General features: G+C 48.0%; 1 protein-coding gene across 1 annotated transcript; it reads left to right on the plus strand.

Moving 5' to 3' along the window:
• The first annotated feature begins 11,815 nt into the window (after positions 1-11,815).
• Positions 11,816-21,534, plus strand: FOXR1 (forkhead box R1). Its single transcript, XM_034933847.4, has 6 exons — positions 11,816-12,246; positions 19,023-19,097; positions 19,201-19,448; positions 19,686-19,912; positions 20,737-20,975; positions 21,455-21,534. The coding sequence occupies exons 1-6, from the start codon at positions 12,186-12,188 to the stop codon at positions 21,481-21,483; spliced, it is 879 nt and encodes a 292-aa protein (XP_034789738.2). The 5' UTR covers positions 11,816-12,185; the 3' UTR covers positions 21,484-21,534.
• The last annotated feature ends 3,134 nt before the right edge of the window (positions 21,535-24,668 follow it).

Raw genomic sequence — 24,668 nt, forward strand, 5'->3', positions numbered from 1 at the left:
AAGCCGGGCACAGTGGCTCATACCTGTAATCCTAGTACTTTGGGAGGCCGAGGCAGGAGGGTTGTTTGAGCCCAGGAGACCAGCCTGGACAACAAGGCAAAACCCCATCGCTCTGTCGCTCTGACACCCAGGCTGGAGTGCAGTGTCTCAATTTTAGCTCACTGCAGCCTCAAAATCCTGGGCTCAAACAATCCTTCCGCCTCAGGTCTCTGCATAGCTAGAAATACACGTGTGTACCACCATACCCAGCTAACGTTTAAATGTTTTTGTAGAGTTGGCATCTCACTATGTTGCCTAGGCTGGTCTCAAACTCCTGGGCTCAAGTGACACTCTTGCCTTAGCCTCTCAAAGTGCTGGTGTTACGGGATCTCTGGGGTGTCAACTTTTCTGGCTGGAAACCTCTGTGGCCATGACATCTTTGCCTGAGTTCTTGTCATGCATCCAGGAAGAATGAAGTATGCAGACAAGTGAAGGGTGAAGAAAAGGGTTTTTTTGTTTGTTTGTTTGTTTTGAGACGGAGTTTCGCTCTTCTTGCCCAGGCTGGAATGCAGTGGTGCCATCTCAGCTCACCACAACCTCTGCCTCCCAGGTTCAAGCAATTCTCCTGCCTCAGCCTCCTGAGTAGGTGGGATTACAGGCATGTGCCATCATGCCCGGCTAATTTTGTATTTTTAGTAGAAACGGGGTTTCTCCATGTTGGTCAGGCTGGTCTCAAACTCCCGATCTCAGGTGCTCCAACCACCTTGGCCTCCCAAAGTGCTGGGATTCAGTTGTGAGCCACCGCGCCAGGCCAAAGAGTTTTATTTAGAGTTAGAACAGCTTGGAGGAGTGCTCAGCTCCTAGCAGAGAGGAGGCCCTGGAGAGGGTGGCTCCTCTCTGCAGACAAGTCATTCTGATGTCTCTGCAGGTCTCTGAAGCTCTCAGAAGAGAGGGTAGCTCCTCTCCACCAGCAGGTCGTCTCTACGGCTCTCAGCAGAGAGGGTACACCCTCCGCAGCTGGTTGTCCCATTGTCACCTGCTATTAGCAGAAAGGGTACTCCTTTCTGCAGCTGGTCGTCAAGTCCCATTGTCTCTCTGCCCTCTTCATCCTCTGGCCATCCTCTGCCCTGCTCTGGCTGAGCCCAGGGCTTTTATGGACATCAGAGGGGAGAAAAGTCCATAGGCAGCCGTGGGCAAGCCCATAAGAGGCATCACAAGTCCCCACTCCGGTCAGTGGGACTGGCAGCCCAGCCCCCAGCTTTCAGGCCCTCCCTGGCCTGAGGGTGGGGACTTACTGAGGGCCCCACCCCTTCCCACCCAGGACTCTGTCTGCCTCCCACTGCCATTCATGACCCCTGGGCTTGGCCCCAACCCCGCTCCTTTCTGAGATCAGAGCAGGTGCTGGGAGCAGAGAGAGGCCAGGCAATGGGAGCAGACACCCATAAGCCTGCAGGGATGGGGGGTCAGGGTGGGGGGTTCTTCCTGGGGCCCCTGAGGGTGCAGAGACACCAGGGTCCTGTGTCTGGGAGGGGGGCCGCAACTGCACCCAGGACCTCCCACCCTGCCAACTCAGAAGGGGCAGGGCTCCTGCTTTTCCCTGGCTCCTGCCTGCTTCCTGGAGCAGGAGGCCGAGGTCTGCGGCCGCACCCAGGAAGGCAGATCCTGCCTGTTCCGGGCTCCCCCAAAAGCACAGGAAGGCAAGGATCCACAGCTGCGGTTTGGGCAGCTGTAGCCTCCTGGGCAGGGCTCCTGCCTGCTCCATAGAGCAGGAGGCCTAGGTCTGCAGCTGCGTTTGGGTGGCTGCAGCGGCTCGGGGAGCTCCCTTCCCAACTCAGAAGGGGCAGGGCTCCCACTGGCTCCGCGGAGTATGCAGACCCAGCCACGGTTACCTGCTGCAGCTGGCATGATGCCAGCAGCCACGGCCATCACTGGGATTACAGATATGAGCCACCACACCCACCTACACATTATTTAAAATTGTGACAAAATATACATAACATAAAATGTACTACTTTGGCCAGATGCAGTGGCTCACAGCTGTAATCTTAGCACTTTGTGAGGCGGGCAGATTGCCTCACCTCAGGAGTTCGAGAACACCCTGGGCAACATGGTGAAACTCCATCTCTACTAAAATACAAAAAATTAGCTGGGCGTGGTGGTGCGCGCCTGTAGTCCCAGCTACTTGCGAGGCTGAGGCATGATAATTGCTTAAGCCTGGGAGGTGGAGGTTGCAGTGAGCTGAGCCGAGATCATGCCATTGCACTCCAGCCTAGGAGACAGAGCAAGACTCTGTCTCAAAAAAAAAAAAAAAAAAAAAGTACTATTAATTTAACCGGTTTTAAATGGACATTTCAGTGGCATTAAGTATATTGACATTGCACAACTATCACCAGTGTCCATTCCCAAATTTTTCATCATCCCAAATAGAAACTCTATACCCATTAAACAATAACCCTCTACTACTAATCCCTTCAGCCCCTGGAAACTACCATTTTACTATGAATTTGGGTCACTGTAGGTACCTCATATAAGAGGAATTATACAAAATTTATCCTGTTGTGTCTGGCTTATTTCACTAAGGATAATGTCTTCAAGGTTCATCCATGTCCTAGCATGTATCAGAATTTCATTCGTTTTTGTTTTTGTTTTTGATTTTTTGAGACCGAGCCTCAAAAAAAGGCTGATTCCAGAATAGCTGGGATTACAGGTGTGCACCACCATGCCCGGTTAATTTTTGTATTTTTAGTACAGACGGGGTTTCACCATGTTGGCTAAGCTGGTCTAAACTCCTGGCCTCAAGTGATCTGTCCACCTTGGCCTCCCAAAGTGCTGGGATTACAGGTGTGAGCCACTGCACCTAGCAGCATTATTCCTTTTTATGGCTGAATAATATTCCATCATATGGATATCCTGTATTTGGTTTATCTGTTCATCTGTTGATGAACACTTGCGTTATTTCCACTCTTTGGCTATTGGCTATTGTGAATAATGTTGCTGTGAACATGGGATGCAAATATTGGTTCAAGTCTCTGCTTTCAGTCCTTTTAGGTATATAATCAGAAATAGAATTGCTGAATTATATGGTAATCCTATGCGTAATTTTTTTGAGGGACTGCCAAACTTTTCTTTTTTTTTGTTTTTAATTTTTTTCTTTTTTTTTTTTTGAGACAGAGTTTCACTCTTGTCACCCAGGCTGGAGTGCAGTGGCATGATCTCAGCTCACTACAACCTCTGCCTCTTGGGTTCAAGTGATTCTCCTGCCTCAGCTGGGATCACAGGTGTCCACCACAACTCCCAGCTAATTTTTGTACTTTTAGCAGAGACTGGGTTTTGCTATGTTGGCCAGGTTGGTCTGGAACTCCTAACCTCAAGGGATCCACCCGCCTTGGCCTCCCAAAGTGCTGGGATTACAGGTGTGAGCCGCCATACCCAGCCTGTTTGTTTTTTCTAACAGCCATCCTATGAAGCCATCCTATGAAGTATGAAGTGGTATCTCACTGTGGTTTTGATTTGCATTTCTCTAACGATGTATACATCTCTTCATGTGCTTATTGATTATTTGTATATTTTTTCTTTGGATAAATGTCAATTCAAGTTCTGTGCACATTATTTTTTTTTCTTTAGAGACAGGATTCATGCACAGTGGCTCATGCATGTAATCCCAGCACTTTGGGAGGCAGAGGCAGGAGGATTGCAGGAGTCCAGGAGTTTGAGACCAGCCTAGGCAACATAGTAAGAGCTCATCTCTACAAAAATAAATCAAAATTGGCTGGGCACGGTGGCTCACGCCTGTCATCCCAGCACTTTGGGAGGCCAAGGCGGGCGGATCACCTGAGGTCAGGAGTTCAAGACCAGCCTCAACATGGAGAAACCCTGTCTCTACTAAAAATACAAAATTAGCCAGGCATGGTGGTGCATGCCCGTAATCCCAGCTACTTGGGAGGCTGAGGCAGGAGAATTGCTTGAACCTGGGAGGCAGAGGTTGCGGTGAGCCGAGATCGCACCATTGCGCTCCAGCCTGAGCAACAAGAGTGACACTCTGTCTCAAAAAATAAAAATTAAAAAAATAAATAAATCAAAATTTAGCCAGGCATGGTGGTGCTCAGGTAGTCCCGGCTACTCAGGAGGCTGAGGTGGGAGGATTGCTTAAGCCCTGGAGGTTGAGGCTGCAGTGAGCCATGATCACGCCACTGCACTCTAGCCTGGGTGACAGAGTAAGACTGTCTCAAAAAAAATAAAATAAAACAATAGAGAGAAGGTCTTGCTCTGGAGATCTTCCTACCTTTGCCTCCCAAAGTGCTGGGATTACAGGCTTGAGCCTTGGTACCCATACCAAACATATATTTGTATAATTAGGGTAGAAAAATTATCATTAAACTTATTATTGTTGGCCAGGTGTGGTAGCTCACACCTGTAATCCTAGCACTTTGGGAGGCTGAAGCAGGTGGATCACCTGAGGTCAGGAGTTCAAGACCAGCCTGGCCAACATGGTAAAACTCCGTCTCTACTAAAAATACAACAACTTCGATGGCAGAAGGGGAAAAAAAAAAGTATAGTACCAGCCAGGCGCAGTGGCTCACACCTGTAATCCTAGCACTCTGGGAGTCCGAGGCGGGCAGATAATTTGAGGTCAGGAGTTCAAGACCAGCCTGGCCAACATGATGAAACCCCGTCTCTACTAAAAATACAAAAATTAGCCAGGCGTGGTGGCAGGCCCCTGTAATCCCAGCTACTCGGGAGACTGAGGCAGGAGAATCGCTTGAACTCCGGAGGCAGAGGTTGCAATAAGCCGAAGAGCACGGCATTGCACTCCAACCTGGGCAACGGAGCGAGGCTCCAACTCAAAAAATAATAATAAATAAATAAATAAATAAATAAATAAATAATAGGCCGGGCACGGTGGCTCAAGCCTGTAATCCCAGCACTTTGGGAGGCTGAGGCAGGCAGATCACCTGAGGTCAGGAGTTCAAGACCAGCCTGGCCAGTGTGGTGAAACCCCATCTCTACCCAAAATACAAAAATTAGCTGGGTGTGGTAGCACACGCCTGCAATCTCAGCTACTCGGGAGGCTGAGGCAGGAGAATCGCTTCAACCCACAAGGCAGAGGTTGCAGTAAGCTGAGATTGTGCCACCGCACTCCAGCCTGGGCAACAAGAGCGAAACTCCATCTAAAACAATAAAAAATAAATAAAATATAAAAATACAAAAATTAGCTGGGTGTGGCAGTGGCGGGCACCCGTAATCCAAGCTACTCGGGAGTCTGAGGCAGAAGAATCGCTTAAACCCAGGAGGTGGAGGTTGCAGTGAGCCGAGATCACACCACTGCACTCCAGCCTGGGCGACAGAGCGAGACTCCATCTCAAAAAAATATATATATAGACACACAAAAAATTAGCCAGGCATGGTGGCGGGTGCCTGTGATCCCAGCTACTCAGGAGGCTGAGGCAGGAGAATCGCTTGAATACAGGAGGTAGAGATTGCGGTGAGCCAAGATCATATCACTGCATTCCAACCTGGGCGACAGAGTGGAACTCTACCTCAAAAAAAAAAAAATTATTGTTATTGCAATTAAAGGTAGACTCCCAGCAAACTTTTTTGTTGTTGAGACAGAGTCTCGCTCTGTTGTGCAGGCTGGAGTGCAATGATGCGATCTCAGCTCACTGCAACCTATACCTCCTGAATTCAAGGGATTCTCCTGCATCAGCCTTCCAAGTAGTTCGGACTACAGATGCGTGCCACCACACCTAGCTAATTTTTTTTTCTTTTTTGAGATGGAGTCTTGCTCTGTCGCCCAGGCTAGAGTGCAGTCGTGCAATATCAGCTCACTGCAATCTCCGCCTCCCAGGTTCAAGCAATTCTCCTGCCTAAGCCTCCCGAGTAGCTGGGATTACAGGCACGTGCCACCATGCCTGGCTAATTTTTGTATTTTTAGTAGAGTCAGGGTTTCACCATCTTGGCCAGGCTGGTCTCGAACTCCTGACCTCATGATCCACCCACCTCAGCCTCCCAAAGTGTTGGGATTACAGGCGTGAGCCACCGCTCCCAGCCAATTAATTTTTATATTTTTAGTAGAGACGGGGTTTCACCATGTTGGCCAGGCTGGTCTTGAACTCCTGGCCTCAGGTGATCTGCCCACCCCTGCTTCCCAAAGTGCTAGGATTACAGGTGTGAGCCACCATGCCTAGCCAAACTTTTTTTTTTTTTTATGATCATTAGAGATGAGGTCTTGCTATGTTGCTCAGGCTGGTCTCTAACACTTGGGCTCAAGTTTGAGTTTGAAACCAGCCTAGGCAAGAAAGGAGATGACTGTCTCAAAATAAAGCAAATTTTAAAAAATAAAAAAGAAGCTGTTTCCAATCACAAGCATCTGCAGAGTGGGAGAGGAAACTGCTGATTTCACTTTAGTTAAATCAACATCTATTGAGGGTCTCCTATGTACCAAATCCTAAAATACTATGCAAAGTTTCTGGTCTAGGACACAGGCAACAAGCAACACAGTACAGGGTGGATGGTCTCTGCTAGGGGAACCCAAGATGCCACACCAAGGAACCAGAGGAGGATGCCTCACCCCCTGGGCAAGTCTGGGACAGTTTTAGGACTAAAAGAATAACAGTAATGAATTATAATCTACTCAACAAAATAAGAATCCATTGAGTTGGGCCAGGCGCGATGGCTCACGTCTGTAATCCCAGCACTTTGGGAGGCTGAGCCAGGTGGATCACTTGAGGTCAGGAGTTCGAGACCAGCCTGCCCAACATGGTGAAACTCCGTCTCTATGAGAAAAAAAAAAATTAGCTGGGCGTGGTGGCACATGCCTGTAATCCCAGCTACGTGGAAGGCTGAAGCAGGAGAATCACTTAAACCTGGGAGGTGGAGGTTGCAGTAAGCCAAGATTGCTCCATTGCACTCCAGCCTGGGCAACAAGGGCGAAAACTCCTTCTCAAAAAACAAAACAAAACAAAACAAAAAAAAGGCCTGGTGCAGTAGCTCACGCCTGTAATCCCAGCACTTTGGGAAGGTGAGGTGGGCGGATCACGAGGTCAGGAGATCAAGACCATCCTGGTTAACACAGTGAAACCCCGTCTCTACTAAAAATACAAAAAATTAGCTAGGCACGATGGCGGGCGCCTGTAGTCCCAGCTACTCGGGAGGCTGAGGCAGGAGAATGGCATTGAACCCGGGAGACGGAGCTTGCAGTGAGCCGAGATTGCCCCCTGCCCTCCAGCCTGGCGAAAGAGCGAGATTCCGTCTCAAAAAAAAAAAAAAATCCATTGAGTCTATTCTTATTTTTTACTTTTTGACACAGAGTCTCGTTCTGTTGCCCAGGATGGAGTGCAGTAGCATGATCACAGCCCACTGCAGCCTTGATGACCAGCTAATTTCTAAATTTTTTGTCAAGACAGTGTCTTGTCATGTTGCCCAGGCTGGTCCAAAACTCATGTGCTTAAGCCATCCTCCCAACTCAGCCTTCCAAAATGCTGAGATTACAGGAGTGACCCACCGTGCCTGTCGAGTACATTCTAACAAATACGGGAGGAGAAAAAGCTCTTCTTTACAATAGAATGCTGACTAAATAAATGGAGAAGGAATGATAGATTTAGAAAAATTATCATTTTATAACCATCATACTAATGATTGATTCAGTCAAGAATCATAAATGAAAGTTATTGAGTCCAAGTTTAATAAGGAACAGGATTTTAGATAATTTCAGAATATCTCCCCACAAATTACTTAGTAATTACAAAAGGGAAGAAAGATAACTTTACAGTAGAGAAATCTGATAGATACCACTAAATCAAGTGATTGAAGTTAAACATCACTAATAACGAGACAAACTGACACCATCTGCTTCTTGATGCCATGCACTAAGAAAGAAACATCACTTCTTTGGCCCAAAAGCTCCCTCAGCTGGTAAACAACTTCAGCAAAGTTTCAGGATACAAAATCAATTTACAAAAATCACTAGGCCGGGCGCGGTGGCTCACGCCTGTAATCCCAGCACTTTGGGAGGCCGAGGCAGGCAGATCACGAGGTCAGGAGATCAAGACCATCCTGGCTAACGCGGTGAAACCCCATCTCTACTAAAAATACAAAAAATTAGCCGGGCGTGGTGGCGGGCGCCTGCAGTCCTAGCTACTCAGGAGGCTGAGGCAGGAGAATGGCGTGAACCCGGGAGGCGGAGCTTGCAGTAAGCCGAGATCGCACCACTGCACTCCAGCCTGGGCGACATAGCGAGATCCGTCTCAAAAAAAATAAAATAAAATAAAATACAAAATAAAATAAAAATTGCCAATGAACATTATTGACTAGCATTCAAATAATCTAACATTGAGCTTTCCTAACAAAGACATCAAAAGCAATTGCAACAAAGGCAAAATTTGACAAATGGGATCTAATTCAATTTAAGAGCTTCTGCACAGCAAAATAAACTATCAACAGAATAAACAGTCAACCTAAAGAATGGGAGAAAATACACATCTGACACAGGTCTGATATCCAGAATCTACAAGGACCTTAAACAAATTCACAATGAAAAAAACAAGCCCATTAAAAAGTGGACAAAGGATGAAACACTTTTCTTTTCTTTCTTTCTCTTTTTTTCTTAGATGAGGGTCTCACTCTGTCACCCAGGCTGGAGTGCAGTGGTGTAATCTCAGCTTAGTGCAGCCTCCGCCTCCCAGGCTCAAGTAATCCTCCCACCTCAGCCTCCCCAGTAGCTGGGACAACAGGTACACGCCACCATGCCCAGCTAATTTTTGTAGCTTTTGCAGAGATGGGGTTTTGCCATGTTGCTCAGGTTGGTCTTGAATTCCTGAGCTCAAGCGATCCACCCGCCTCAGCCTCCCAAAGTGCTGGGATTACAGGCACGAGCCACTGTGACCAGCCAACAGATGTTTTTCAAAAGAAGATATACATGTACATGAAAAAATGCTCATCACCACCAATCATTAGAGAAATGCAGATCAAAACCACAATGAGATACCATCTCACACCAGTCAGAATGGCTTTTTTTTTTTTTTTTTTGAGACGGAGTCTCTCTCTGTTGCCCAGGCTAGAGTGCAGTGGCACGATCTCGGCTCACTGCAACCTATGCTTCCGGGGTTCAAGAGGTTCTCCTGCCTCAGCCTCCTGATTAGCTGCGATTACAGACGTGCATCACCATGCCCAGCTAATTTTTGTACTTTTAGTAAAGACGGGGTTTCACCATGTTGGCCATGCTGGTCTCGAACTCCCGACCTCAGGTGATCCACCCGCCTCGGCCTCCCAAAGTGTTGGGATTACAGGCATGAGCCACTGCGCCCAGTCAGAATGGCTATTATTCAAAGTCAGAAAATAACACATGCTGGCAAAGTTGTGGACAAAAGGAAAGCCTTATACACCACTGGTGGGAATGTAAATTAGTTCAGCCATTGTGGAATGCAGTTTGGTGATTACCATTCAACCCAGTAATCCCATTTTCGGGTGTATACCCAAAGGAATATAAATCATTCTACCATAAAGACATATGCATAGCCAGGCGCGGTGGCTCACGCCTGTAATCCCAGCACTTTGGAAGGCCAAGGCAGGTGGACCAGTTGAGGTCAGGAGTTCGATACCAGCCTGGCCAACATGGTGAAACTTCGTCTCTACTAAAAATACAAAAATTAGCTGGGCATTGTTGGGGCTGCCTGTAATCCCAGCTACTAGGGAGGTGGAGGCAAGAGAATCGCTTGAACCCGGGAGCTGAGGTCGCGCCATTGTACTCCAGCCTGGGCAACAAGAGCAAAGGAAGGGAAGGGAAGGGGAGGGGAGGGGAAGGGAGGGGAGGGGAGGGGAAGGGAGGGGAGGGAAGAGAAGGGAGGAGGGAAGGGAAGAGGGAAGGAAGGAGGGAGGGAAGGAAGGAAGGAAGGAAAGAAAGAAAGAAAAAGAAAGGAAGAAAAAGAAAGAGAGAAGGGGTACATATACAGCACGGTACATATACATCATGGAATACTATGCAGCCATAAAAAAGAATGAGATCATGTCTTCTGTGGGAACCTGGATGAAGCTGGAGGCCATTATCCTTAGCAAACTAATGCAAGAACAGAAAACCAAATGCCACATGTTCTCACTTGTAAGTGGAAGCTAAAAGATAAGAACTCATGAACTCAAACAGGGGAACCACACAGACACTGGGGCCTACTTGAGGGTGGAGGATGGGAGGAGGGAGAGGAGCAGAAAAAAATAACTCTTGCGTACTAGGTTTAGTACCTAGGTGATGAAATAATCTGTACAACAAACCCCCGTGACATGAGTCATATGTAGCAAACCTGCACATGTACACTTGAACCTAAAAGTTAAAAAAAGAAGAAACATCACTACTGTAGTATTCTTGCCAAAAATGCATACTCTAATTAAGAGGAAACATTAGTCAAATCCAAACTGAGGGCCATTCTACAAAATAAATGGCCAGTGCTCTTCAAAAATGTCAATATTATGAAAGATTATAAAGACAGAGAGCCTGGGTGCCGTGGCTCATGCCTGTAATCACAGCATGTTGAGAGGCTGAGGCAGTTGGATCACTTGAGGTCAGGAGTTTGAGACCCAGCCTGGGCAACATGGCAAACCCTGACTCTACCAAAAATTAGCTGGGCATGGTGTTGCACAACTGTGGTCCTAGCTACCCGGGAGGCTGAGGTGGGAGGATTGCTGGAGTCTGGGAAGTTGAGGCTTCAGTGAGCCGATTGTACCACTGCACTCCAGCCTGGGTGACAAAGTGAAACCCTGTCTCAAAAAAACAAAAAAGTAAAGATGGCTTGTCTGATGGTAGTGGGTTATCAGAACTTATTATTAATAACATTAGTGTCACTAAAGTTGGTATACAACCCCCTATTGCTAAATTTGGCTTTAAAAAAAAAGAGAAAGAAATTGTTCCAGATTAATGGAGAGTAAACAGACATGGATATTAAATGTATTGCATAGTGCTAAAAGGGATAACGGCCAGAAAAAAAAATTTACATAAATGACATTGTTGGGACAATTGGTAAAATCTGAATAAGAACTGTATATTAAATATAACATTGAATCAATCTTAAATTTTCTGATTTCTGATTTTCTGGATACATAAAACAATATCCTTGTTTTTAGGAACTACAGAAATATTTTTGGGTAAAGGGACACGATGTCTGCAAATTACTCTCAAATTGTTAAGCAAAACATAATGTATATGAAGTATATATGGAAATAAAAATATAAATGTGATAAAATGTTAATAATTGGTGTAATTGGTCAGTCTGGGTGAAAAAGTATACAGCAATTTTTTGTAGCATTCTTGGGATTTTTCTGCAAATCTGAAATTATTAAAAACAAAATTTTTATTTTAATTTTATTGTCCCCCAGGCTGGAGTGCAGTGGCACCATCTCGGCTCACTGCAACCTCCACCTCCCGGGTTTAAGCGATTCTCCTGCCTCAGCCTTCCTAGTAGCTGGGATTACAGGCGTGAGCCACCACGCACTGCTAATTTTTTTGTATTTTTAGTAGAAACGGGGTCTCATCATCGGTCAGGCTGGTCTCAAACTTCTGACCTCAGGTGATCCGTCCACCTAGGCCTCCCAGAGTGCTGGGATTACATGCGTGAACCACCGCATCCGGCCAAAAGACAAAAAAAAATTTTTTTAATCAAATCACCATCCAATGTAATTCCATCTCCGCCATCTACTACAGATGTGATCGTGGATAAACCATAAACCTTTCATAACTTCTAGAAAGTAACTACTAATACTATTATGGTAGAAAGGATCAATGTTACAGCAAAACTATAAAAATAAATAAATACGATCACGTGACCATGGCGCCTTTTCAATGAAATAAGGGGCAAGGGGCTTCGGCAAACGAGGATGCGTAAGATGATCTGGGGTCCCTTCCGGATCCCCAGGTCCTCGACCCCCGGCATGTAAGGGTAGAGTCAAGGAGGGTCTTCTTAAGCGTTCCTCGGCGCGGTCCTGAAGAGATTAAAGGCGTCAAATGCACCGCTCCACACCTGAGCTGCCGCCAAGCTAACTCAATCGGAGCCGGCGCATTTGAGAAGGCGCCTGTGAGGGTCGCTCCTCAGCCGCCGCGCTCCCACTCCGCGTCCCCACTCCGCGCCGCCGCGCCTCTGCCAGCCCCGAAGGTGGACGTGAAGCTCCAACACCTCGACTTCTGGGCCAGCCTCCATGGCCAGGTCCCGGGACTGCTGGACTGGGACATGGGGAACGAGCTCTTTCTGGCCTTCACCACATCTCACCTCTCCTTAGCGGAGCAGAAACGTGAGTAGCGGGTGGGGTGAGGTGGGGGGCTGGGCGTGGCGGAGGGGTGGCCTAGGGGCTCGCGGGACCCCGGGGCAGAGCGGCTCCCCAGCCTTCGCCCCCACCTCCCGGGGAGGCTTGGGGGGCCGAGCCCCCCCCCCACTCCGCGGCTTAGCTCCATCGCCCCCGCTCCACCCCCACTCGCGAACTCTACTCGGGAGTGGTTTGGGGGCTGGGGGGGTTCGCGCCTGACTCAATTGGAAGCTCCTGGAGGACAGCTGGTCTCACCTAAAAACGGAGGCTTTCCACTCTACGTCACCCGCCAGGCTCCCAGAACATTCCAAGGCCTCTTCTGGGTCTTCTCCTTGGCGCTGGTCGCCATTTGCTACACTGTATATTTCAGTTACTTTTCCGTCTCTTAAAAAAACAGGCCTCATCGTTTTATCCATGGCTGTATTCTCACCTCTTAACATATTGCCTGACACCTAGAAGTGCTCCGTACTTGCCAAATGCTTAGTTGACCATCGCGATCTTTTAGGTTTTCTTTTTCTTCTTTGGACGTCAAGTGTGGAGAGTTGACATAATTACTCCCCACATTCATGGTACCTTTTCGCCTGCAAGGCCCTTGGATTAACTCTTTTTTTTTTTTTTTTTCTAAATTTTTTTTTTTTTGAGACGGAGTCTTGCTCTGTCGCCCAGGCTGGAGTGCAGTGGCACGATCTCGGCTCACTGCAACCTCCGCCTCCCGGGTTCAAACGATTCTCCCGCCTCAGCCTCCTGAGTAGCCTGGATTGCAGGGGTGCGCCACCACGTCCTGTGAATTTTTTTTATTTTTAGTAGAGGCAGAGTTTCACCATGTTGTCCATGTCGGCCTCCCAAAAGTGCTGGGATTACAGGCCTGAGCCACCGCCCCCGACCTTAACTCTTCCTTTTGCCCCTTAAGTCTCCACCCCTCCTTCCATTACCTCTGCTGCTCCCATTACCAACCCTAATCCATTTAACGTCTGTTTTCTCCACTCATTGTTTTTGAGAGCTGTTGTTTTAGGTTGCTAAATTCAGACCTGGTTCATTATTTCTGATTGTTGTTAGTATTCTATCAGCTGGGTGTCCCACCTTTTACATTTTAATTTTCTTTACCCCTAGATTGCTTCCAACTCTTTGCCACCATAATTAATGCTAATGAACATTCTTTCTTGTTTCTTCATTCAAGAAATATGTATTGAGCACCTCCAACTGACCTGGCACTGTTTTAGACACTCATGATACACAGTGAATAGAACAGACAAGGAACCTTACTTTCTACTGGGGGCAGACAGATAATCCACAGAAGTATAATAAATGGGTAGATCATATAGTATGCTATAAAGTGATAATCTGCAATGGGGAAAGAACAGGAGAAGGAGACTCAGGAATAGGGGAAGGGTGTGGTGGCAGCTACAGTTTTTTTTGTTTTTGTTGTTTTTTGAGATGGAGTCTGGCTCTGTTGCCCACGCTGCAGTGGTGCGATCTCCTCTGCCCCCCAGGTTCAAGTGATTCTCCTGCCTCAGCCTCCCGAGTAGCTGGGACTACAGGCACGCGCTACCATGCCCAGCTAATTTTTGTATTTTTAGTAAAGATGGGGTTTCCCTGTGTTGGCCAGGCTAGTCTTGAATTCCTGACCATGATCCGCCGTCTCAGCCTCCCAAAGTGCTAGAATTACAGGTGTGAGCCACCGCACCCGGCCTTCTTTTTTTTTTTTTTTTGGTCATGGAGTCTCACTCTGTCGCCCAGGCTGGAGTACAGTAGCGCAATCTCAGCTCACTGCACCCTCTGCCACCCAGGTTCAAGCGATTCTTGTGCTTCAGCCTCACCAGTAGCTGGGATTACAGGCATGCATCACCACACCCAGCTAATTTTTATATTTTTAGTAGAGACAGGGTTTCACCATGTTGGCCAGCCAGGCTGGTCTCAAACTCCTGGCCTCAAGTGATCCGCTTCCCTCAGCCTCCTAAAGTGCTGGGATTACAGGTGTGAGCCACCGCGCCAGGCCACAGCTACAGTTTTAAATAAGATTGTGGGGTTGAACTCAATTAGGAACATAATATTTGAGCAAATAGTTGATAGGAGGGGTGGAGTGAGCCCAGAGGATACTTGAAGGGAAAGTGGTAAGGTCAGTAAGGCTGGATGACAGTAAATAAAGAGCTCCGAAGGGTGTGGTTGAGAGCAGGAATGCCTGTCCTCTAAGGACTTTAGGGTTGACTTTGAGTCAGAGGATTGATTGTAAGGTTTTGTTTGAGATGGGCTCTTGCTCTTGCTCAGGCTAGAGTGCAGTGGCACAATTACCTCCAGGCTCAAGCAATGCTCCCACCTCAGTCCCCAAAGCTGCAACCACAGGCACAGGCCACCACACTGGCTAACTTTTTTACTATTTGTAGAGATGGGGATCTCCCTATGTTGCCCAGGCTGGTCTTGAACTCCTGGACTCGAGCAATCCTCCTACCTCCCAAATTGAGCAGAGGAGTGACATGCTCTCAGGGTCTGCTTCATGAGTGTGTGACCCGTGCAGTTGCCTAGGTGCCTGTGTTTGGTTTAATACACTGCTGTCACTGTCTTGAAATTTTTAATAATTTTTCAACGAGGAGCCTCATGTTTTCTTTACTGGACCCTACAAATTATGTGGCTAGTCCTGCATGATCTATATTTGAAAAGATCACTCTGGCTGTTGTGTTGAGAGTAGACTGTGGATGTACAGAGACTAGGAGGCTGAAGTAGTAATCCAGACAAGAGATGATGGTAGATTGGGCCAGGGTAGTAGCAGGGAGAACCAGCTGGCTATGCTGATGGATTGGATATGGAGTATAAGACAGACAATTGAGTATGAGCCTTCAAAGTGTTTTGACCTAGTGGAAGGATAGAGTTGCCTTGTACTGAGTGGGAGACAGGTTTAGGAAGGAAGATCAGGAATTCTGTTCTGGATATGCTGAGCTGGAGATCCTTAGACATCCAAGTAGAAGCATTGAGTCTGCAGTTGGATACATGAGCCTGGAGTTCTGGAGAGAAGTGGGGACTGCAGATGTAAATTTTGGGTCTTTTGGTATATGGGTGGAACTTAAGGAGTAAGAATAGAGGAGGAACAAGAATGAGCCCTGGGGGCAGTCCATTGTAAAGAGATTGGAGAGAAGAGAGATAACTAGCAAAAAAGACTATTGAGAATCAAAACTAGGGCGTCTGTGGTGTCCTGGAAACCAAGTGGAAAAAGCCTTTCAAGGAGGGAGGGGTTGGATGAGTGGAATGTAAGTGATGATTGGACTTAACAAAGCGGAGGTCCCTGGTTAGTGGTTTTAGTAAGTGGTAGAACGAAAAACCTGACTGAAGGGGGTTTAAGAGTGGAAGGAGGGGAAGTAGAGGCAATGTGTTATGCCTCAACAGGAAATAAGATGGGATAATCTTTTTCTTTTTCTTTCTTCTTTTTTTTTTTTTTTTAGAGACAGGGTATCTATCTGGTGCCCAGGCTGGACTGCAGTGGCACCAGCACAGCTCACTGCAGCCTTGAGCAGCCTTGAACAGCCTTGAACTCCTCGGCTCAAGTGATCCTCCTGCCTCAGCTTTCCAAAGCAGGCTGGGATTACAAGCATGAGCCACTGCACCTGGTCCCTAAAATGGGAGAATTAACAGCATGTTTGCATGCTGATGAGAATGACCCAACAAAGACAAAAAATTAGTGACACAGGAAAGAGAGGGGAAGATTTGTGGAACAACGTCCTTGAAAAAGCATGGGGGATCTGTGCCAAAGCGAGACACAGACATACAGAGGTGCTATCCTTGGGTCGCAATGAGATCACCAGTCCATTGATCCTATCACCTTTTCACTGTTTCAATCACTTGATATGTCCACCCTTATTCAACTAACTTGAATCCCATGGTCAGATATTACGCAGGTTCCCTGGATCATCTGTGGCTTTGGAGCACTTTGTTGGCCAAACCACAACCCTGACTAAATCCACCTCTGCCAAACGAGTGCGCCAAAACCATAATTCAGTGGACTGGTGACCTCAGTGGGATCATAGTTGGGGTTGAGGGAGTTAGCCAGAAAGACACGAGGTGGTGCGTTTTTATGTGGTGCATAAATGAGGTTACGGAGAGGTTGCAGTTGTTGGTTTAGGTTATGCCTGAGGGAGTGTCCACAGTAGAGTAGAAGTCAAACTCGCTGGAGAAGAGTTCAATAAATAGCAAAGATCATGTTTTTGTTTTTTGAAACAAGGTCTGGCTTTGTTGCCCAAGCTGGAGTGCAATAGCGTAAGCTTGGCTCACTGCAACCTCCCTTTTCCTGCTCAAGCCATCCTCCCACTTCAGCCTCCTGAGTAGCTGGGACTACAGGCTCACACCACCACACTCGGCTAGATTATTATCTTTGTATTTTTTATAGAGATGGGGTTTCACCCTGTTGCCCAGGCTGATTTCAAACTCCTGGGCCCAAGCAATCCGCCTGCCTAAGCCTCTTAAAGTACTGGGATTACAGGCGTGAGCCGCTGCACCTGGCCAGCAGCCAAGATTTAAGGCAGGAGTAGTGTTGGAGAGTGACAGCTAAACCAGGAGGTCAGTAGATGATAGTAACAATGGAGATTGATTAGTATATAAGTTCCTGTATTAACTTGAATATATACATCCAGGAGCAGACAGTAAGGTAGAGTAAATTGTGGTCCTGCCTGATTGCTCTTAACAAGGGCTGCTCCAGTTGATACACAGAACTGCAGTATAATAAGAGATTCTGTCTCTTTGCATGTTTCTCAACACTTGGTATTATCTTTATAATTCCAGTCAATTTGATTATCTCATTATCTTACAGTGTTTTTCTTATTATTAATAATGCTGATCATCTCGTTAGCCATTCAGTTATCCCCTCCTTGTGAATGCTGATTCATATCATTTGTCCATTTCTAAGTTTGTGTTGACCTTTTACATATTGATTTGTAGGAGCTATGTATCAGAGAACTGAGAAATTTGGATTGAAGTTTTGCTGTCTATTTTGTTTGTTTGTCTATTTGTTTTTTGCTTATGGTGATTTTTACTATGTTAGAACTTTTTTTGAGACAGAGTCTTGCTGTGTCACCTAGGCTGGAGTGTAGTGGCACGATCTCAGCTCACTGCAACTTCTGCCTCCCAGGTTCAAGTGATTCTCCTGCCTCAGCCTCCCAAGTAGCTGGGACTACAGGTACACACCACCATGCCCGGCTAATTTTTTGTACTTTTAGTAGAGATGGGGTTTCGCCTTGTTGGCCAGGATGGTCTCGAACTCCTGACCTCAAGTGATCCACCTGCCTCGGCCTCCCAAAGTGCTGGGATTACAGGTGTGGGCCACCACACCTGGCCAAACTTTAATTTTTGTGCTATAATATGTGCATAAAACTTACAGATTCATTTTGAGGGTAACTGGCATCTTAATAGTATGTATTATAAGTCTTTGTTCAAGTCTTTTAAGTTCTTTATTTAAGAGCTGAGATGGGAAGATTGCTTGAGTTGGGAGGTGGAGATTGCAGTGAGCCGGTGTCACACCACTGCACTCCAGCATGGTCAACCAAGCAAGACCCTGTCTCCAAAAAAACCCAATTTTTCTATCTTTTGCTACTTTTTCCTTTTTTGAATACTATGTTGAATATTAGCAACATAATAGGCATCCTCTCTAATTACTGAGCTCTCCGATAAGTATATAATTTCTCAAACAAAAGCCTAGATTCATCTGTAATATAATGACACTCATAGGGACAGTGAGGGGGCAAAAATAGTTTTTGTCCTGAACAACCAGTTAATGGTGGTGCCACTTGATAAGACAAAGAATACAGGAAGGCCAGGCATGGTAGCTCACGCCTGTAATCCCAACATTTTGGGAGCCCGAAGCAGGAGGATTGCTTGAATCCAGGGGTTCGAGACCAGCCCAGGCAACATAGACCCTCATCTATACAAAAAATACAAAAATTGGGCTGGGCGCGGTGGCTCAAGCCTGTAATCCCAGCACTTTGGGAGGCTGAGGCAGGCAGATCACGAGTCAGGAGTTCGACACCAGCCTGGCCAATATGGTGAAACCACGTCTCTACTAAAAAATACAAAAATTAGCCGGGTGTGGTGGCGTGCGCTTGTAGTCCCAGCTTCTTGGGAGGCTGAGGCAGGAGAATCACTTGAACCTGGGAGGCAGAGGTTGCAGTGAGCCAAGATCGCGCCACTACACTCCAGCCTGGGCGACAGAGCGAGACTCCATCTGAAAAAAAAAATTACAAAAATTAGTGGGGCGCAGTGGCGTGTACCTGTAGTTCCAGCTACCTGGGAGACTGAGGTGGGAGAATCTCTTGAGCACACCACTGCACTCCAGCCTGTGCAACAGAGCAAGACCCTGTCTCAAAAAAAACACAAGAATACAGGAGGAAGAGCAAGAAGATGGAATTCAGTTTTAGAAGCGCGTTTGAAGTGCCTGTGGGCTACCCAAGTAAAGACATCCAGTAGGCAGTTCTCCTTAAGGGCTAGCACAGAATGCTAGGCCAGAGGTGAAGATTTGAGAGCTCTACATTTTTTATAGATGTTAACTGAAGCCACAGGCATGCATGAGATCATTCAGGGATAGTATAAGTAGAGTGAGAAGAAAAGAATGCAGAGGGGAATGAGAAGGTCAGAGAGGTAAAGGGAAAACCAGTAGAAGTAGAATGTGATGTTAACTCCCAAGGCAGGGCCCACAACCTTCTCCCAGAGAAGCCTTAAGGCCTAGGATCCTAGGGTCGCAAAGGGATATTCTAGGATGTTTTGACTCTCTCTGTCTTTCTTTTTGCCAGTTGCCAGATATAAACTCCGAATTGTTAAGCCACCAAAATTACCCCTAGAGAAAAAACCCAACCCTGATAAGGATGGTACGTATTGAGTTCTCTGACCTGTTTCTGTGGCCTGGGCTGGAGACCAGGGGCACCCAAAGCCAGTGGGCTGTGGCACACAATCTCCTTTTGTTCTGCACAGGTCCAGATTATGAGCCCAACCTCTGGATGTGGGTAAACCCCAACATCGTGTATCCCCCTGGAAAGCTGGAGGTCTCAGGACGTAGGAAGAGGGAGGACCTGACAAGCACACTCCCCTCCTCTCAGCCACCCCAGAAGGAGGAAGATGCCAGCTGCTCAGAGGCCGCAGGGGTGGAATCACTGTCCCAGTCCTCCAGCAAGCGGTCTCCCCCTCGGAAGCGGTTTGCCTTTTCCCCCAGCACCTGGGAGGTATGCATTTTTGGGGATGGGAGTGGGACTTGGGCAGTAGGCGAGGGGCATGGGGAAGAGCCATTACAGTTCTGCTCTCTTAGCCATAGCAAAAGGTGAATGGGTTCAGAAATTACCTACATGCTTGGGTTGGGGAGAAGCCCAAATGGTGGCCTTAGACCACCCCCCCTTCCTGCCACTGCACCCTGGAGTAGAGGCTGAGGAGTCAGGACCAGTTCCTACTCTGTGCTCCTCTAGCTCACAGAAGAGGAGGAGGCTGAGGACCAGGAAGACAGCTCCTCTGTGGCTCTCCCATCCCCTCACAAAAGGGCCCCCCTCCAGAGTCGGAGGCTTCGGCAAGCCAGCAGCCAGGCGGGGAGGCTCTGGTCCCGGCCCCCTCTCAATTACTTCCACCTAATTGCCCTGGCATTAAGAAACAGTTCCCCCTGTGGCCTCAACGTGCAACAGATCTACAGTTTCACTCGGTATGTGCCGGGGGCCCTGCGAGGAGGGGGAAGTGGGGGCCAGGGCCCCGGGCTGATACCTTCCAATCCATCCCAGGCCCTGGGTTGCTGACCTGGTTTCCCTATCTGGGTCTGAGAGGACGAGTATGTTCCCAGTTCCCTTTTCCCAGGTGCATTTGTGCCCACATTGTGCCCACATTTTATGGCTTTAGTTTTTTTTTTTTTCTTTTTAACTAGTTTTCAGTGTTCTTTGGGTATAGTTCTCCTTTAAAACATACATTCACTTGGGTCAGGTAACAGTTTCCCCACCATCCTCTGAAGATCAGCCAGTCTAAAGTCAGGTTCCCCCAACAGTTCCCACCTGCTTCTGCTAGGACTGGACTGCCTGGCACAGCTCCCTGCACCCCCAGGGGTGCAGGGAACCCAGTTGAGAAGGATTTTCCATTTAGCTCAGATAGTCCTGCTCACAGGAGGGTGAGGAAGGGAGTTTCTCGGGCCCTTTCCCAGTGTTAGGAGAAGTGCCTAATGTCTCCGGACAGGAATTTTCAAGTGGTGTCCGTCCTCAACCAAGATTCCTCCTACGGGAGCTGCTTGGCCTGATTCTGCTTTGTTCATGCTGTGGTCCAAGCCCTGGGCCCTCAGAGGGAGGGAGGGTTCAGGTGAGCCACGCACCACGTGGATGCTTTGCCACGTGCTCAGTTAGCAAAGAGCAACTCCAGGCCAACTTGCTACTATCCCCCTGGAGAGAAGGGCTAAAGCCCCTGGCCCCTGGGTAGAACATGCTCCAGAGAAGGGCATTCCCCAGACATAACATGCCTTTCCTTACCTCTCCTCCCTGTCCATAGAAAGCACTTCCCCTTTTTCCGGACGGCCCCGGAAGGCTGGAAGAATACTGTCCGTCACAATCTCTGTTTTCGAGACAGCTTTGAGAAAGTGCCTGTCAGCATGCAGGGCGGGGCCAGCACACGGCCTCGATCTTGCCTCTGGAAGTTGACCGAGGAGGGACACCGCCGCTTTGCGGAGGAGGCCCGCGCCTTGGCTTCCACTCGGCTAGAAAGTATCCAACAGTGCATGAGCCAGCCAGGTGTGAAGACTTGTTGTGCGTGGGCCCAAGGGGAAGAGACCTGAGAATCCTGACCCAAGGCCAAGTGTGGAAGCCTGGGTCACACCGTGGGGGTGGGGGAATGCATCTTCTATAGGAAACAGGGAGATTAACAGTGATCTGAGACCCTCAGGTGATGCCTGCCTGAGGTGAGGCCTCCCCCACCAGTGTGGGGCGTGATGTGCCAGGAATCCATGGGCAAACAACTAAGGGGCAACTGGCCTTACCAAGCCCAGCAGCCTAGGCAATAGTGAGCACACAACATGAGAAGCACAGTTAATAGAGGTTATGTACAAAGAGTACTTCTACTTTCCCTGGAGCAGTGCAGGGAGGCTTCATAGAAGAGGCAGCATTTGAGCCTTGAGTGAAAGAAGCAGATCACCTGCTATGAGAGAGCATCCCAGGCCTAGGAAACAGCAATTGTGAAGTATAAACTCCTGAACTCTCTCCTTTTCTTACAGATGTGATGCCCTTCCTCTTTGATCTTTAACCCCAAGAAGCAACAGCCAGCTAATGCTTTATTAAAATTACCCTCAGTAGCCTTCTGTGTGTGTCTGTGGAGGTGGGGTCTCTAAGGATGGGGTTAAGGGTGGAGGTGGAGATCAACTCCAAGGTTGGAGATGGGATGCCTTCAGCTTACAGATGCTCCTGAGGCAATGGGGCAGGTGCCTGCCGTGCAGCAAAGGGAGTCCGTAATTTTCTTTCCTCAAAGGAGGAAAATGCATAGCCTTCTAAAGCATCTTGGAGCAATTTCCATTTTTCTGGATTATGAAGATAATCTTGGCTGGATGCAGTGGCTCACACCTGTAATCCAGCACTTTGGGAGGCTGAGGCAGGAGGATCCCTTGAGCACAGGAGGTCAAGGCTGCAGTCGGCCATGATCACACCACTGCACTTTAGCCTGGGCAACAGCAAGACTCCATCTGTAAAAATTATTCTGGGAGATGCCCGTTTGTAGCAGCCAATTCTGTAAGCACCACACATTCATTCAATTGATACTCCTTAAGTGGCTACTGTGTACCAAGCTCAGGATAGAATACAGGTGCCAGGGAGAACTGCGCTGCATTGTGTTAGCTGCAATAGCGGTGAGGGCATGTGCTAAGGGAGCATAGAAAGGTGCTTTGGGGAGGTGCCATGTTTTGTTTTGTTTTTAAAGCTTACAGATGACTTGTGTGTGTGTGTGTGACAGTTTCACTCTTGCTGCCCAGGCTGGAATGCAATGGTGCAATCTCGGCCTACCGCAACCTCCACCTCCTGGGTTTAAGCGATTCTCCTGCCTCAGCCTCCCAAGTGGCTGGGATTACAGGCATGCACCACAAAGCCCGGCTAATTTTGTGTATTTTTTAGTAGAGATGGGGTTTCTCCATGTTGGTCAGGCTGATCTCGAATTTTCGACCTCAGGTGATCCACCCGCCTTGGCCTCCCAAAGTGCTGGGATTACAGGTGTGAGCCACCACACCCGGCAGGTGACTTTTTTTTTTTTGAGACAGAGTCTCGCCCTGTTGCCCAGGCTGGAGTGCAGTGGCACAATCTTGGCTCACTGCAACCTCCGCCTCCCAGGTTCAAGCGATCTTCCTGCCTCAGCTTCCCTAGTAGCTGGGATTACAGGCATGCACCACCAGGCCCAGCTAATTTTTGTATTTTTAGTAGAGACAGGGTTTTGCCATCTTGGCCAGGCTGGTTTCCAACTCCTGACCTCAGGTGATCCACCCGCCTTGGCCTCCCAAAGTGCTGGGATTACAGGCGTAAGCCACCACACCTGGCCTCTTGAGTTAATTTCTGTATGGTCAAGGTTCATTTCTGGCTTGTAGATGTCCAATTGCTCAGCCTCCCAAAGTGCTGGATTAAAGGTGTGAGCTGACTATAGCCTCGAACTCCTTGGGCTCAGGCAATTCTCCCACCTCAGCCTCCCAAGGAGCTGGGACTACAGGTGTGTACCACCACACCAGGCTAATTTTTTTTTTTTTTTTTTTTTTTTGAGACAGAGTTTTGCTCTTGTTGCCCGGGCTGGAATGCAATGGCGCGATCTCTGCTCACTGCAACCTCCACCTCCTGGGTTCAAGCCATTCTCCTGCTGCAGCCTCCCAGGTAGCTGGGATTACAGGCATGCACCACCACACCCACCTAATTTTGTATTTTTAGTAGAGATGGGGTTTCTCCATGTTGGTCAAGCTGGTCTCAAACTTCCGACCTCAGGTGATCCACGTGCCTCTACCTCCCAAAGTGCTGGCATTACAGGTGTGAGCCACCTCACCCGGCCACACCCGGCTAATTTTTTAAATTTTTTGTAGAGATGGAGTCTCACTCTGTTTCCCAGGTTGGTCTTGAACTGCTGGGCTCAAGCAATCCACCTGGTTTGGTTTGATTTTTTTTTTTTTTTGAGATGGAGTCTTGCTCTGTTGCCCAGGCTGGAGTGCAGTGGCACGATCTCGGTTCACTGCAACCTCCGCCTCCCGGGTTCAAGTGATTCTCCTGTCTCAGCCTCCCAAGTAGCTCGGATTACAGGCACATGCCACCAGGCCCTGCTAATTTTTCTATTTTTAGTAGATACGGGGTTTCACCATGTTGGCCAGGTTGGTCTCGATCCCCTGACGTTGTGATCTGCCTGCCTCAGCCTCCCAAAGTGCTGGGATTACAGGCACTAGCCAACTGATATTTTGTTGACTGAAGATTTCAAACACATACAAAGTCAGTCTAATGAACCCCACCTGTCTGTCATCCAGCTTCATCTCCCCACAGGCAATGTTATTAACACATTCATTCCCCTTTCCTGGATTATTGTGTGTGTGTTTGTGTGTGTGTGTGTGTGTGTGTGTGTGTGTGTGTGTGTGTGTGTGTGTGTGTGTTTTTGAGACGGAGTCTCACTCTGTCACCCAGACTGGAATGCAGTGGCACGATCTCGGCTCACTGCAACCTCTGCCTCCCGGGTTCAAGCAATTCTCCTGCCTCAGCCTACCATGTAGTTGGAATTACAGCTGAGCGCCACCACACCCAGCTAATTTCTGTATTTTTAATAGAGGGGTTCACCATGTTGCCCAAGCTGGTCTTGAACTCCTGACCTCAAGTGATCCACCTGCCTTGGCCTCCCTGGATTATTTTGAATCAATTTCTAGACATCATTTCTTTTCTCTAAAAAGACTGAACATGATACAATCATCATATCCAGGCCGGGTGCGGTGGCTCAAGCCTGTAATCCCAGCACTTTGGGAGGCCGAGGCGAGCGGATCACAAGGTCAGGAGATCGAGACCATCCTGGCTAACACGGTGAAACCCTGTCTCTACTAAAAATATAAAAAATTAGCTGGGCGTGGTGGCGGGCGCCTGTAGTCCCAGCTGCTCGGGAGGCTGAGGCAGGAGAATGGCATGAACCTGGGAGGCGGAGCTTACAGTGAGCTGAGATCGTGCCACTGCACTCCAGCCTGGGCGACAGAGCAAGACTCCGTCTCAAAAAAAAAAAAAAAATCACATCCAAAATTTTCAAAAATGTATTAGGAATCATATTCCTAATTTTCTAACTTTTTAAAATTTTTATTTCTTTTAGAGATGAGGTCTCCCTATGTTGCCAAGGCTGGTCTTAAACTCCTGGGCTCCCAAAGTGCTGGGATGACAGGTGTAAGCCACTGTCCCTGGCCCTAATTTTCTATTTTCTTAGCTTATTAGCTGAAATACTTCTGT

The sequence above is a fragment of the Pan paniscus genome, chromosome 9 (genome assembly GCF_029289425.2).
Source record: "Pan paniscus chromosome 9, NHGRI_mPanPan1-v2.0_pri, whole genome shotgun sequence".
Classification (NCBI taxonomy): domain Eukaryota; kingdom Metazoa; phylum Chordata; class Mammalia; order Primates; family Hominidae; genus Pan; species Pan paniscus.